We start from the raw sequence: 15,134 nt of genomic DNA on the forward strand, positions 1-15,134 counted from the left end.
GGAGAAGAGAATAAGAAGGGGAAAAGGGGGAGGAGAGAATAAGATGGGGGAAAGGGGGAGGAGAGAATAAGATGGGGGAAAGGGGGAGGAGAGAATAAGAAAGGGGAAAAGGGGGGGGGAAAAAAAGATTTGGAAAAGAAAGGGGAATGAAAAAAAGAGTGGGGAAAAAAAAAAAAAAAAACAGAATGAGACGGTAAGAAAACACAAAAGAAAGAGAAAAAAAGGGGAAAAAAAGAGTAAAAATGAGGAAAGAGATAAAAATTTAGGAATTAGAGAAGGGAAAAAGGAGGAAGGGGAGATAGAAAAAGAAAGAGATAGAGATAGAGAAAAAGATGATAGATAGATAGATAAAAAAGATAAAAAGAGAAGAGGAAAAAGAGAGGAGAGAGAGAGAGAGAGAGAGCGCCAGCCCACGAATCTGGCGAAGGACGATAAAGCAATTTGAATGACCGAACTTGGGACAAATTAAAAGGGGGGAGGGAAGGAGGGGGGAGGGAAGGAGGGAGGGGGTTGCGAGGGGGGGAGGGCTCTCAGATTTACTTACGTTTACCCCCGAATTGCAAAAGACAATTTTGGATTTTTTTAAGGGGGGACCTTTCGTCCCCGCCGCCTAAAAACCCCTTTTACGAGGGGGGGAAAAGGGGGAGAAAGAGGGAGGAAAAGAAGAGGAAAAGGACAGGAGAGGAGAGGGAAAGGGTAGGGATAGGCGAGAGAGAGGGGAAGAAAGAAGAGGGGAAAGAAGATGAGGGGGGGAGAGAGGAAAAAGGGAAAAATAGGGTAGATAATAATAGAAGAGAGAAGCGGGGGAAAAGGGAAAAATAAGAAAGGAAAAGAAAGAAAAAAAGAAAAACTTTAAAAGAATAGAAACCCCAGGACCGCCCCTCACCTTCCCCCCCCCCCAAAAAAAAAAGTAAAAACCCAGAAAAAAAAACCCAAAAAACCTAATAAAAAAGAAAAAACCCGGGTTTGACGGCACCTTCTCTTCCCTTCGACCCCGGGTTTGCCCAAAAATTCGCCAAAATTCCCCCGACCCCCCCGGCCTCATTAAATTTTGGCGTGTTGGGAAGGAGGACTTTCCCCTCTCCCCCCCTTTCCTCGGGCCCGCCCCATGCAACCCCCCCCCCCCCCCCCCCCTGTCCCGCGCCGAGCTCTGATTCATGTCATAAATCAAGATTTTTGATGGTGTAAAGACTGAACATGATTTTTTTTTCCTTTTCTCCTTTCTCTTCCTTTTTCTTTTCTTCTTTCCCTTTTTTATTATTATTTTTTTTTTTTCCCTTTTTCTTCTTTTTCTTCTTCTTCTTCTTCTTCTTTCTTCTTCTTCTTTTTCCTTTTTTCCCCCTTCTTTCCCTCCTTTTTTCTTTTTTCCATCTTTTCTCGATCTCTTTTCTCCAAATCCTCGAAATCCCTCGCCATTCACTTAGGATTCCCCATCTCCATCTCCATCTCTCTCTCTCTCTCTCTCTCTCTCTCTCTCTCTCTCTCTCTCTCTCTCTCTCTCTCTCTCTCTCTCTCTCCATCATCTTATATCCATCCATCAATTTCTTTTCTATCAATTATTTTCCCCTCCTCCTTCCTCCCCCTCCTCCCCAACCAACTCTATAAAAACCCTCATCAAATCTCTCTCTTTAAGATCCTCCGCGCCCCCCCCTCCCCCCCTCCCCCTCTCTGGTGTGCCAACTGTCCCCTCGTTTCCCCTCCACTTGACACTGTCATTCCATCGTCATCTGCTCGTCCATGGCCACCTCCGCCCCCCCCCACCTTCCCCCACCCCCACCTGACCTGGCAAGACTATATTTCCGCCATTCGTCACTGGTGCCTCTTTACGCGGTCTTTCTCTCCTTTTCTCTGTCTCTTTCTTTCTCTTTCTCTTTTTCTCTGTCTCTTTCTTTATCTTTCTGTCTTTCTCATTTAACTCATTAATTTTTACTTTTTTGTTACCTTCAGCTCCTCCTTTTCTTCTCCTTCTTTTCGCCCTCCTTCTCCTCCTCCTCCATCCTTCTTCCTACTCCTTTTCCCTCCTTCTCTCCCCTCTTCACCCCCTCACACGCACATTTCCGCCACGAGGGGGGGGGGGGCGAGAGGCCTTCCCTATCAAATCACACGCCACATTTCCCTCCGAAGTTTTCCTTGGAAGGGAATCGACCCTCCCTTCCCCTTCCCTCCTCCCTCCCTCCTTCCCTTCTCCATCTCCGTCCCCCCCCCCCATCTCATCGAATTAATCCACCAATCAGAGCGGAATATGACATATTATCGAGTGTGTTAACTTGCCAGGACGGAAAATCCCCCCCCCCCTCTCTCTCTCTATGGACCCCCTCCCCTCCTCTCCCTATATCTACTCCTCCGCTCCCTCACCTTCTCCCTTCTCTTCCTCTATTTTTTCTCTCTTCTCTTCGTCTATTTACTCTTTCTCCTCTCCGTCTATCTACTCTTTTTCCTGTCCCTCTATCTGCTTCCCTGCCTCTCCTTCTACCTCCCCCCCTCCTCTTCCTCTATATATTACCTCTCCTATCCCCTCCCCCCCCTTTACATACACAAATGATCTATCCAGCAACTTATTTACCTCAATCCCTCTTTCCCCCCCTCCCTCCCTCCCCCTCCCTCCTTTCTCTCCCCTCATTCTACCTCATAAAACCGAGCGTGAGTCACCTCCCCCCCCTACCCCCATCCCTCATTCACTCGATACAGACAATCATATCAAATAGAAACACGTCTACATCAGCCCCCGTCGGTTCCTGTCATTCCCCGTCGGTTTATTGTCGGTTCGTCGGTCTTTTCTCAGTCCCCGTCGGTCTGTTGTCGGTCCGTCGGTGTGTCGTCGAACCCCGTCAATCTGTTTGTCGGTCCGTTGGTCTTTGGTGAGCCCCCGTCGGTCTGTTATCGGCCCGTCGGTCTTTGTCAGCCCCCGTCGGTCTGTTATCGGTCTTTCGCCGGTCTGTTTATCCCTCCGTCGGCGTGTCGATGCCGTGAGTCCTTCCGCCGACAACTCGTTCCCTTGTCGGTCTCGCTTCCCGGCCACTTCCGCCGTCGGTCGCCGAATCGTAGCCGTCGTCGGGGGTAGGGGTAGGGGGTAGGGGGAGGGGGGAGGTGGAGTAGGCGGACTGGGGGTAGAGGGTGGGGGCGGAGTGGGAGTAGGAGGGAGGGAGGAGCAATGTGCCATTTGCAAGTCGGATTATGCTCGCATCGCTATCACCATTTTCCAAGGTCTTTTTCTTCTTCTTCTTGCGTTTTTTTTTCCATAACAAAAGCAGCGTAATTTCCCTCTTTATTCGTGAATATTCATACCCGAGAATGAAAACCCCTTTTCCTCTCTCTCTCTCTCTCTCTCTCTCTCTCTCTCTCTCTCTCTCTCTCTCTCTCTCTCTCTCTCTCTCTCTTCTCTCTCTCTCTCTCTCTCTTTCTCTTTCTCTTTCTCTTTCTCTTTCTCTTTCTCTATCTCTTTCTCTCTCCCTCTCCTTCCCTCGCCCCTGTACGCTCACCGAATCTATTTTCCCTATCATATTACAACAAAAAAAGAAAAAGAAAAAAAAACGAAATTGGGGGGAAACGCCCACAGGAGGTATTGTAGTAACGAATAATGGCATCAAAGCGTGTGGCGATTAATTGTATTGTGACGTCGTTTACCAGAGCGAGACGTCGTGGCTACCTCCCCCCCCCCCATCTCCTCTCATTCCTTCCTTCCTTCCTTCCCTCCTCCAACGTCCCCCCCTCTTTTCCTCCATCAATGTCCCCCTTCTTTCCCTTTCTACTCTATCAATATTCCATCCTTCTTTCTCTACTCTATCATTGTTTTCTCTGCCCTCCTCCTTCCCTCTCTCTTTCTTCCATCACACCGCCATTCCTCCCTTCCCTTTCCCTCCCTCTCTAATCCATCACTGTTCCCCCTCCCTCTCTCCCTCCTCCCCTCCCTGTTCCCCCTCCCCCCCTCTTTCCATCATCGTCCCCCTCGCGTGGTGGACATTCGCCCACTCAATTGGTCTATTCATCTTTTTTTTTGTCTTCATCAATGTCTGTCTGCTTGTTTATATCAATAACCTTGTGTCTTTGTCTCTGTCTCTCTTCCTTCTCCCTCTTTCTCCCTCCCCCTCTCTCTCTCTCTTCCCCCTCCCTCTCCCCTTCCCTCCCCCTTTTCTCTCCCTCCCCTCTCCCCTTCCCTCCCACCCCTCTCTCTCTCCCTCCCTCTCCCCTATCACACACACGCGCGCACACTCCCCCGCACGCCCCCCCCCCCATCGCATAATTCACCCCCTGACGGCCTCTGCCACAAATCCACGCCACTAAATATTCTCCCTGACAACCTCGCTTCCCCCTCTGGACCGACGCTTCCAACGCCCGCCCGCCCACTCGAGCGAAGTGGGCGGCGGAGGGAAAAACCTCGTGGACGGAAGAGAGAGAAGGGGGGGGGGGAGATAAGAAGGAAATGAAGAAAGAGGCAGATAGACAGACAATATGTGTGTGCGTGTGTGTGTGTGTGTGTGTGTGTGTGTGTGTGTGTGTGGTGTGTGTGTGTGTGTGGGTGTGATGGTGTGGTGTGGTGTGTGGTGGGCGCGGCGGATGGAGGAGGAGGGAAGGGGGGGGGGGAGGGGGGAGGGATGAGGGTGAGGGGGAGGAGGAGGGAGAGGAAGAGAGGGGAGAGAGAGAGAGAGAGGAGAGAGAGAGAGAGAGAAGAGGAGAGGAAGAGAGGAAGAGAGAGAGAGAGAGAGAGAGGAGAGGAGAGAGGGAGAGAGGAGAAAGCGCAAAAAAGAACAAGCAAAAAAGCAGAGAAGAAGGCGAATGAACCCGAGAACGAAAGGGAGAAAGCAAGCCAACACTTACTTACTCGGCGGCAACCCTCCCCCCTTCCCCCCTCCCCCCATCGTCTCCGGGGTCCATCGCAGTGCCAGAGTGCCTTCCCGCCCCTCGTTCGCCACCTCATAAACCCCGAAGAAAGACCCGGTGAGCGAATATATAGACTTCCATTCAGCGGACAGACGTAACTGTTGGGACACGGAGCTCCAGCCATTGCGAATAATGCCCCTCCTCCTCCTCCTCCTCCTCCTCCTCCTCCTCCTCCTCCTCCTCCCCCTCCTCCTCCTCCCCCTCCTCCTCTCCTCTCTCCTCTTCTCCTCCTCCTCTCTTCTTTTCTTCTTCTTCTTCTTCTTCTTCTTCTTCTTTCTTCTTCTTCTTTTCTTCTTCTTTCTTCTTCTTTTCCCTCTTTTTCTTCTATTTTTTCTTCTCCTTCTTCTTCCCCTCTCCTTCTCCTTCCCCCTTCCCCCTCTCTAATTCCCATCCCTATCTTCTTACCCATCTCCCTTCTCCTCTTCCTCCCCACTTCTCCTCCTCCCTCCCCAACCCCCCAACCGACGGAAGGCGCAGCGGACCCCTCAAGCATGACCCGGACTTCCATCGCGCTGTATCCACCCCCAGTCGCTGTCCTTTTGTGCGCCGATACACAATTTAGTTCCGTGGGTGTGTATATCGGCATTGTATCGCGCTGCATTGTGCTCGTAGCGTGTTGTATTGCCTTGTTGGCTTCGTTGTATATCGCACTGTGGCGTAATGTAGCGTAATGTATTGTCTTATGGGAGTCGTATTGTATGAGTTGTAGTGTAGTTTATTGTCTCACTGTCTTCTGTGTACATCGTATCGTATTGTATTGTATTGTGTCGTAGTGTCGTAGCGTCGTTTATTGTCTTACTGTTTCGTGTGTATATCGTATTGTATCGTATTTTGCATTGTTTCATAGCGTAGTGTATTGTCTTTCAGTCCCTCTTGTTCCGAAAGAGGATATCGCAGGGGGGGGGGGGGCTCAAAGAAATTAACACGCATTACGTGAAATAAGTTTTCTTTCTTTTGCTCTCCTTCTCTTCTTTCACTTCCTTTCTTTTTGTATGTTTCTGTCTGTTTGCAAGTCGCCTTCTTTCATGTGTTTGTGGATTCACGGAATTATATACATCAAAAGGCATCAGGTGTCAAAGGGGGGAGGGGGAAAAAAAAAAGAAAAAGAGGAAGAAAAAAAGAAGAAGAAAAGAAAAAGAAGAAGAAGAAGAAGAAGGAAAAGGAGGAGGGAACAGAAGAAGAAAAAGAAAAAGAAAGAAAAAGAAGTAGAAAATATAACTAAGACATAGGAGGAGAATGAGGAGGCAGAGGAGGGGAGGAGGAGGAGGGAAAGCTGGAGGAGGGAGGAAGCGAAGCCACAGGCTCAAATAATAAGGTCTAGGGACCGAATTATCACGGCCTCCCATCACATTCCAACATTCATAATTACCGGTTGTCACCCAGCGCTAACACCCATAAAGGCCATCCTCCCCACTCCCCCCTTCCCCCCATTCTCCCCTCTCCACCTCCCATTCTCCCCTCTCCACCCTCAAAAAAAACTTTTCCACCTTCCCTACATCAGCTTCTATCTACCTTCTCTCTCGGTTGCCCCTTTCGAAGACGATGATTGAGGAGGAGGAGGAGGAAGAGAGTGAGAAGGAGGAAGAGGGGGAGGGGGAAGGAGAGGAAGAGGAGGAAGAGGAGGAGGAAGAGGAGGAGGAGGAGGAGGAGGAGGAGAAGGAAGAGGAGGAGGAGGAGAAGGAAGAGGAGGAGGAGGAAGGAGAGGAGGAGGAAGAGGAGGAGGAGGAAAGAGGAGGAGGAGGAAGAGGAGGAGGAGGAAGAGGAGGAGGACGACGACGACGGCGAGGTCAGCGGAGGAGACGGCGGCCGGCCTCCTCCTGGTCATTCCGGAGGGCCAGAAGGGGCTCTTCGCCGAGTGCACGTCCTTCGTTAGCGGCCTCTTCATCCCCCTTCGTCATTCTTTTTCCCCCTTCGTCCTCGCTAACACGCCCTTTCGGCACTCTGTCTACCCCCCCCCCCCTACCTCTCACACTCTCCCTCCTCCTCTCCTTCACCCTCTTCATTTACCACTTCCCTCCTTCTTCCTTCTCTCCTCCTCCTTCTCCCTCTTCCTTCTCCTCCTTCCCCTCCTTCCTCTCCTCCCTCCGCTTTCCCCTCCTTCCTCCTTTCCTCCCGCCCCCCCCCCCTCCCCCCCACCTCTTCCTGCTCCACCACTCGGCGAAATCCCCCTATAATTGACGTCGGAAGCACAATACGAAGTAGACTTAACAAGCACGACAAGCAGCTCGAGTGGCAACGGTCCGACAAGCTCACTGCTACTTACCTTTGCCCTTCTTTCGCTTCCCCTTCCCTTCATTTGGTCATTTTCCTTTCCTTTCCCTCTCCTCTCATTCCATTCTATTCACGCCAATTTCCCTTCCCTTCCCTCCCGTTTCTTCTCTCGCTTCCCCTCCCCTCCCCTCTCTTTCCCTTCCCTCCCTTCCTCCCTTCCCTTCCCCTCCCCTCCCTTTCCCTTCCTCTACCCTTCCCCTCCCTTTCCCTTCCTCTCTTCCCCTCCCCTCCCTTTCTCTTCCCCTTCACTTCCTCCCTCCCTTCATAAACCTACGGGTCACTACCCCACAGCTCGTTCCCACAACTTCCCACACACTTTCCACTTCCCTTTCACTTCTCAAGTCCACAGCGATTGCCTGGGCCTCTTCCCCTCTCCTCCTCTTCCCCTTTCCTCTTCCCCTCTTCTTCCCCACTTCGTCGCAAGAGAGAGAAAGAGATAAAGAAAGAAAGAAAGAGAGATAAAGAAAAAAAGAAAGAAAGAAAGAAAGAGAGATAAAGAAAGAAAGAAAGAAAGAAATAGAAAGATATGAAAAATAACGAGAGAGAGAGAAAAGGAAAAAGAAGAAAAGATGGATATTCTGAAGCTTATCTTGCAGTTGCTACCGGCTGCCTCCTCTCGCTACTGCAACTGCTACTGCATTCGTGGCTTTCAGTTTGACCGTTAATAATAATAATAATAATAATAATCCACGTCCTCGCGTTCTCACAATCTGATTCCATTTCATCAATTGCATTTTCGATTTCAATGTCTGGATCTTGCCTTCGTTCGTCTTGATCACAAATCAAAACAAAACAAAATTAAACAAAACAAACACAGACACACACATACGATGGTCAAGAAAAAAAGAGAAAAAAATCAAAACCACATATGCTCGCAAAAAAAAAAGAAAGAAAAAAAAAAAAAAAAAAATTGCCATCCTTATACGAAGCCCAAAAGTCGCCCATCTTTCACCTGCCAATGAATCCCCCCCCCCTTCTCCCCCTCTACCCCCTCCCCTCACCCCCCCTCCTCGAGCCCGAAATTCATAGGGCGTCCAGCCAAACAAATGGCCGACCGCGGACGGGACGCGCGACATCCACCCTTACGCCGAGGGGGCCACAGGGCTCAGATTCGCTTGCTGGGGGACGGAGGTGCCGTCTCGCCCGCAAAGATGCCCTCGACGAAGCTGCCACGCCGGGATAAGCAACATTAACCTTCGCCGCGGGATGCCCAAGGTGCCATCTCTTCTGGAGGTGCTTGTAAATGGCGCGCAGCAGGGACCTAGAGGCACTAACCAGGCTTCCCCTCCTCTCCCCTCCCTTCCCCTCTCCTCCCCTCCCTTCCCCTCCCACGCTAGCCACCTCACAACCCCGCCAATCTCTCCCCAATCACTTCAAAACCCCAACCCCTTGCTCGCACCCCCACCTCCCCCCTTCTCCCAATTAACCCCACCTCCACTCCCCCCTAACCCCCCCTATCCTCCCCTTCCCTCTCCCCCTCCCCTACTTCTCTCATAAGATTGACGACCAATCTCAGCGTCGTCCACTTGGCCTCCCCCCTCCCCCTCCCCCTCCTTCTCCTCCTCCTCAGAATCAGCAATTGAAAGACTACCGTGCAAGAAAGCGGATAACAGGACAAGTAATCAATGCAACGTAAAAAGGGAAAGAAAAAACTATTTATTTTTTTTCTGTGGTGGGGGAGATGGGGGGGGGTGAAGGGTGAGGTGGAAGGGGGAGGGAGGGAGGGAGGGGTGGAGATAGAGGGAGGGACTGAGGTAGAGAGGGAGGGATAGAGGGAAGGGAGGGAAAGGGAGAGGGGGAAGGGGAGAAGGAGGGAGGGGGAGGAGGGAGAGGGAGAGGGAGAGAGGGAGAGAGCGAGAGAAGATCGAGAGAGAGAGAGGGAGAAAGATCGAGAGAGAGAGAGAAGATCGAGAGAGAGAGAGAAGATCGAGAGAGAGAGAAAAGGACCGAAAGAGAATGAAAGAGCGAAAGACAGCGAAAGCAAGAGAGAGGGAGAAACAGAGATAGAGGTAGATGCAGAGGTGGAGGTGCAGGGGAGAAGAAAGGAAGAGGAGACAAAAGGGGAGGAAGCAGAGGAGGAGAGAAGAGTAGACATTAACAACTCGGACTCTGAGGGGCTTCCTCGGATTTGCTAATGCCATTATTCTGGCCTGATAAGAAATACAACAAGAAGGGGCGGGGGTCGTGAATTATGCATTACGGGGGGAGAGGAAGACGGAGAGGAGGGGGAGGGCGAGGAGGAGGAGGAGGAGGAGGAGGAGGAGGAGGAGGAGGAGGAGGAGGACGAGGGGGAGGAAAGAAAAAGAAGAGGAGTGGTAGTGGAAGTGGAAGTGGGAGTGGGAGTGGGAGTGGGAGGAGGAGAAAGACAAAATAAAATAAAGAGGAATGAGATGAGACAGGCTAAAAACAGTTATCGAAAAAAAAAAACATTTACTTACAGCAAAAACAAATCCCCATACCCCCTCACACGAAAAAAAAAAAAATAAAATAAAACAAAATAAAACAAAAACAGCTGATGTTAAACCCAACAACAGCCAACAACAGGGTGCAACAACATCAACCCCCCCCCCCTTACCCCGGGCATTCGCATCAACGGAAGCAGGTCACATGTGTGTCCCTGGAGGTCATCCCATACAAGAGATCGAGCGCAGATGAAGCGTCCGACAAATATTTGATCGCTGGCAACTCTCTCTCTCGTACACCTGTTGCCAATCAATGTTTTTTTTTCGCCGTTTTATTAAGGTTTCGACGGCAGAATGCGTGTCGAATTCTTGAATAAACGGATTGGCTGATAGGCACAAAAAGGAGAGAGAGAGAGGAAGAGGAAGAGGAAGAGAGGAGAGAGGAGGAGAGAGAGAGAGAGAGAGAGAGAGAGAGAGAGAGGAGGAGGAGAGAGAGAGAGAGAGGAGAAGAGAGAAGGAGAGAGAAGAGAGAGAGAGAGAGAGAGAAGAGAGAAAGAGAGAAAGAGAAAGAGAGAAAGAAAGAAAGACAGAAAGAAAGAAAGAAAGAGAGAGATATATAAATTAAACGAACGGACGTGGACAAAAAGAGGGAATATTAAACAAATACAAATAACGAACGGCAGAATACAAACACACGAAAGAGGGAGACGGAGAACTGAGAGGGAGAGGCTTTGGAGCGCCATCCATCAAAATCCATCAGCCAGTGACACGCTCCCTCTCCCTCTCCCTCTCCCTCTCCGTTTTTATTCTCTCCCTCTCGCTTCCCCTCCTCCTCTCCCCTCTATCACATACATAAATACAGTCATTACATCCGTAAATACATTACATATGCAAAACAAGGGAATGTATGAATATACATGTATCATCCCGGAAGAGCTAACAGCAAAGATTTTGGGAACTGACGTGTACACAAATGCAGAATGACAGACGTGTGTGTGTGTGTGTGTGTGTGTGTGTGTGTGTGTGTGTGTGTGTGTGTGTGTGTGTGTGTGTGTGTGTGTGTGTGTGTGGTGTGTGTGTGTGAGGGGGAGGGGGTGGTAGCAGGGAGGGAGGGAGGGAGGCTAAAGCGGGAGAGTGGTAGACACACACACATACATACATACATACATACATACATACATACACACACACACACACACACACAGAACATAAAGTAAACAGAAAGACACAGATACACACAAACACAGTAAACAAAACAAAACAAAAACAAAACAAAACAAAGAACAAGAGACAAACAATCCGCCACCGCAACGACGGAAAACAAAAAACCGGTAACGAAATCCCCGTCATCAATGTCGGCCGCGGAATCAATCTGTTTGCCGCCGCTATTCTCCCCCCCCCCCCCCCCGCCGCCGGTCGTTGCCGCCGCCAAGTCGCTATGATGGCACGCGTTTACCCCCCCTCCCCCTCCCCTCCCCCCCGCGATATGCTCTAATCAAACGTTAATTAAAAAGATACTCCTGTTTTCGGCAATCTAACCCCTCCCCCCCCTCCCCCCATTCCAGCCCTGTTCTCGGTACCACACTAGCGCAATGCGGAGGGGAAAACAATAACAATAATAAGGATAATTGAAAAGAAGATTTGATTAGAGAGAGAGAGAGAGAGAGAGAGAGAGAGAGAGAGAGAGAGAGAGAGAGAGAGAGAGAGAGAGAGAGAGAGAGAGAGAGAGAGAGAGAGAGAGAGAGGAAGAGAGAGAGAGAGAGAGAGAGAGAGAGAGGGAAGTAAAGAGAGAGAGATAGAGAGAGAGAGAGAGAGAGAGAGAGAGAGAGAGAGAGAGAGAGAGAGAGAGAGAGGAGGGAGAATAAAAAATGTGCAATACATAACGATCAGCTGGTAATAATAATTATGGCCAGATTAAAGGTTGAACTCATGCGCTGGGAGAGAAACACAATGATAATGAAGGTGTGAAAGAGGGAGAGAGGGAGAGGGAGAGGAAGAGAGGAAGAGAAAGGAGATAGAGGAAGGAGGAGAAGCGGAATAGATGAAAGAGGAAAAGGGGGATAGGAACAGGGAAGAGGAGAGGGAGGAGAAGAGAAACAGGTATGAGCAAGAACATGGATGCAGAAGAGAGAGAAGGGACAGGGAAAATGAAATAAAGATGACAGAGGGATAGGGATAAAAATAGAAACAAGGAAAGGAAACGGGAAGGTGGGGGGGATGGGGGCCGAGGCGGGGGAGGGAGTAGGGATAAGCAAGAGATCATGAATGCCATGGGAACAGCGTCTCGTATTTCTCCATCGCGAATATCGGCTGAGATTATGTGTTTCTGCCTCGGATCCGCTCGTAAATCGGACCGGCAGCCGATCCTCATTTTCCTCGCTGATGTACCGCCGGTTCTTCGCCCTAATTTCCCTCTTCTGCCCCTCCCCTTTCTCCATCCCCCTCCCCTTCTCCCTCCCCCTCTTCTTCTTCTTTTCTTTTTCTTCTTCTTCTTCTTCCTCCTTCCTCCGACCAACCGCAGCCATGAATATAAACACGACGCCTGATGCAGCCGCGGCGAGTAACACTGATGCACCGAAACCCGTGGATCCACATCGCGTTTCCGGCGCCTCGAACGGAGAGTCGAGTCGGGAGTCGAGTCGGAGAGTCGAGTCGGGAGTCGAGTCGGGGAGTCGAATCGGAGAGTTACTGAGTCAGAGAGTCGAGTATGAGAATCGAGAAAGAGTCGGAGAGTCGAATCGGGGTGCCGAATTAAGAGTCGAGTAAGAGAATCGAGAAAGAGAGTAACAGAGTCGAATCCGAGTCGAATCGAAGTCGAATTCCGGTCGAGTCGTGGTTGAATCGGGTACGAGTCGGAGAATCGAACCACAGACGAGTCGGATATGTCCGGATTTCACTGTTTATTGAACCATCAACGTCCCTCCTTCCTTCCGCACGGACGGAAAGATATCTTAATACACTAGAAACTGTATATACACGGGATTCTATATAATAAATCTGAGAATAAGCATAACATCGAGGAAATAAATAAAAATACAGGTTTACTTAAACAAACAGGATCAAGACAATGCCACACTGTGCAGGAGATGAGAAGAGAGGAGAAGAGGAGAAAAAGGAAGAGAGGAGAAGAGGGAGGTGAGCAAAAGAGGAAGGAGGGAAGAGGAGGGAGAGTAGAAGAAGGAGGAGAGGAAAAGAGGAAGGAGAGGTGAAAAGGAGAGAGGAGGAAAGGATGGAGAGGAAAAGAACAGGGCCAGGACATTTCCATGACACTGTGCCACGCCGCGCCAAGCAGGATCTGTCTCTCCCGCTTATACGAGATGGTCCTCTCGAGATTTATGGCGAATCTGCTCTAAGGAGGGAAGTGGGGCCGGGGGGGGGGATGGGGAGGGAGGGAGAAACGGAATGTTGGGAAGGAGAGATTGAGATAGATAAAATGGGACAAATAGAGAAAGAGATAGAAAACAGGAGAAAGAGAGAGAGAGAGAGAGAGAGAGAGAGAGAGAGAGAGAGAGAGAGAGAGAGAGAGAGAGAGAGAAAGAAGAAAGGAGAAAGAGAAAGAGAGAGAAAAGAGAAAAGAGAGAAGAGAGAGAAGAGAGAGGGGGGAAGGGGGGAGAAAAAAAAAAAAAAAAAAGTAGAGAAAGCGAGTGCGTGTATGTGTTTTAAGAGCAGAGGGAGGTGGGGAAAAACCCCTCAAACTGCTGTTTCTCTCTGTCGTATTAAACTTCAATTAAGTAATGGGGAAGAGGAGGAGGGGGGAGGTGCAAGGAGGAGGGGACAGAGGGGGAGGGAGAATAAAGGGGAGATGAGGGACAGATTTGAAAACTTGAAACTTTCTTCTTCCTTCAGTTTTTATTTACGACCACGGGAGACGACTACGCTCTCGACCGAGGGAGGGAGGGAGGGAGGGAGAGAGAGAAGAGAGCGAGGGAGAGAGGGAGGGGAGGAGATGAGAAAGAGGGAGAGAGAGAGAGAGAGAGGAGAGAGAGAGAGAGAGAGAGAGAGAGAGAGAAAGAGAGAGAGAGAGAGAGAGAGGGGGGGGGGAGAGATGGTAGAAGGAGAGAGGGAAGGAGAGAGGAAGGGAAAGAGGGCAACGGGAGGTACAGGAAGAGGAAGTCAGTAAGGAAGGAAGAAGGGAGGAGTAAGAGGATAAAGAAGGAATGGAGAAAGAAGAGGAATATGAAGAATAAGATTTTTTTTTTTAACTCGCATTTCTTCCTCTCTCCTCCCTTCCCCACGCCCCTCCTTGCACCCTCGCCTCGATATCTCCCCGCTAGGAAAATCCAAGACGCTCGGCAAAGGGAATTGTGCGCGCCGTTTAATTGCCCCCACGTTCCTAGAAAATTATAATTATGAAAAAAAAAAAAAAAAAAATACCAGTCTCCCCTCGAGGATCACCATAAGAAACGGCTGCTACGTCTTCGCGAGCGTCTTCTCCCCCCCCCATCCCCTCCTTCATCAAATTTTCATCAGTTCCTTTTTTTCCCTCTTCTTTAGTACTTCTATTTGTCCTTATCTCTCCTCCTTCCGGGGAAGGGAAGTGTTCAACATTAAAGAGCGTCGGAAAGGGAGACAAGCAAACTTCCCGACGAAGAAGACGTGACAAGAATGTGAAGAAAACCACTTGGAGGAATAAAAATACGATTCTTATCAAAATACGCAGACTACGACGGCGTGGTGTGGGCGTAGGTGCCGCCGCCCACGCCACCTACGTCGCGGCTCGGTCGCAAGGGCAAAAAGGTGAGGGCGTACTTACCACGTCAATCCTGGGCGTGGGGCACTGGGCCAGGCGGGCGTCGTTGGCATCCACGCGCCCTCCGAACATCGTCGGTCTCGCCGCCACGCCCGCCGACGACGCCGCGGCGACGCCCGTGAGCGAGGGGCAGTGCGGCGCGTACCTGCAGGCGGCGCCGCACCAGGTGCAGCGGTAGCGCGGGTGGCGCGTGACGCAGAGCGAGCAGTCGTGGTGGCCGCGGTGGGCGCCCAGCACGCCGCACTTGTAGAGCGTGAGCGGGCGCGCGTCCACCACGTGGTCGCGGTTCCACACCAGCGTGACGCGGGCCTCGTACTCGCCCTCGCCCGACTCGTAGCGGTACACCGTGGCCTCGCACACCACGCGCTGCACGCGCCGGTGGTACTGGTGGCTGCTGGTGGCCGTCGTGGTGGGCGTGATGCTGCCGTCGTCCTCGTCCGCGGCGCCCATGACCCGCGCGCCCACCAGCATGGTGGCGCCCTCGATGCTCACCACACACTGGAAGCCGAGCTGGCCCACGCGCGGCACCGGCAGGTTCTCCACCAGCAGCTGCAGCTCGCTCTTGGCGCCGTCGGCGGCCAGCAGCGGCGTCTGGTCCTGCCAGAAGCGCGGGCAGAAGCCGGAGCCGTGCGAGGCGAGCTGCGCGGGGTCTGATGTGAAAATCCAAATGATAAATAAATACCACGGGACCTTATATTAAAGTCAACAGTTTAAAAAAAAAAAAGAGAAATTAAAGAAACAATAGACCACCAAACAGAATGAGGTCAAACCTCTACGTGAGCAACATCGCCCTTACGCAGTCCCGGGCCTGAGCGCAGAGCCGACACCAGTCG

General features: G+C 51.0%; 1 protein-coding gene across 1 annotated transcript in view; it reads right to left on the reverse strand.

Moving 5' to 3' along the window:
- Positions 1–14,951, reverse strand: part of LOC119578170 (plexin-B-like) — a gene marked incomplete at its 5' end in the record, with an annotated part of 47,927 nt that extends 32,976 nt beyond the window's left edge. Inside the window, 1 exon segment of the mRNA XM_037925907.1 lies at positions 14,305–14,951. Within this exon segment, the coding sequence (XP_037781835.1) occupies positions 14,305–14,951 (647 nt within the window).
- Positions 14,952–15,134: the final 183 nt, after the last annotated feature.

This window comes from Penaeus monodon, chromosome 10 (assembly GCF_015228065.2).
Source record: "Penaeus monodon isolate SGIC_2016 chromosome 10, NSTDA_Pmon_1, whole genome shotgun sequence".
Classification (NCBI taxonomy): domain Eukaryota; kingdom Metazoa; phylum Arthropoda; class Malacostraca; order Decapoda; family Penaeidae; genus Penaeus; species Penaeus monodon.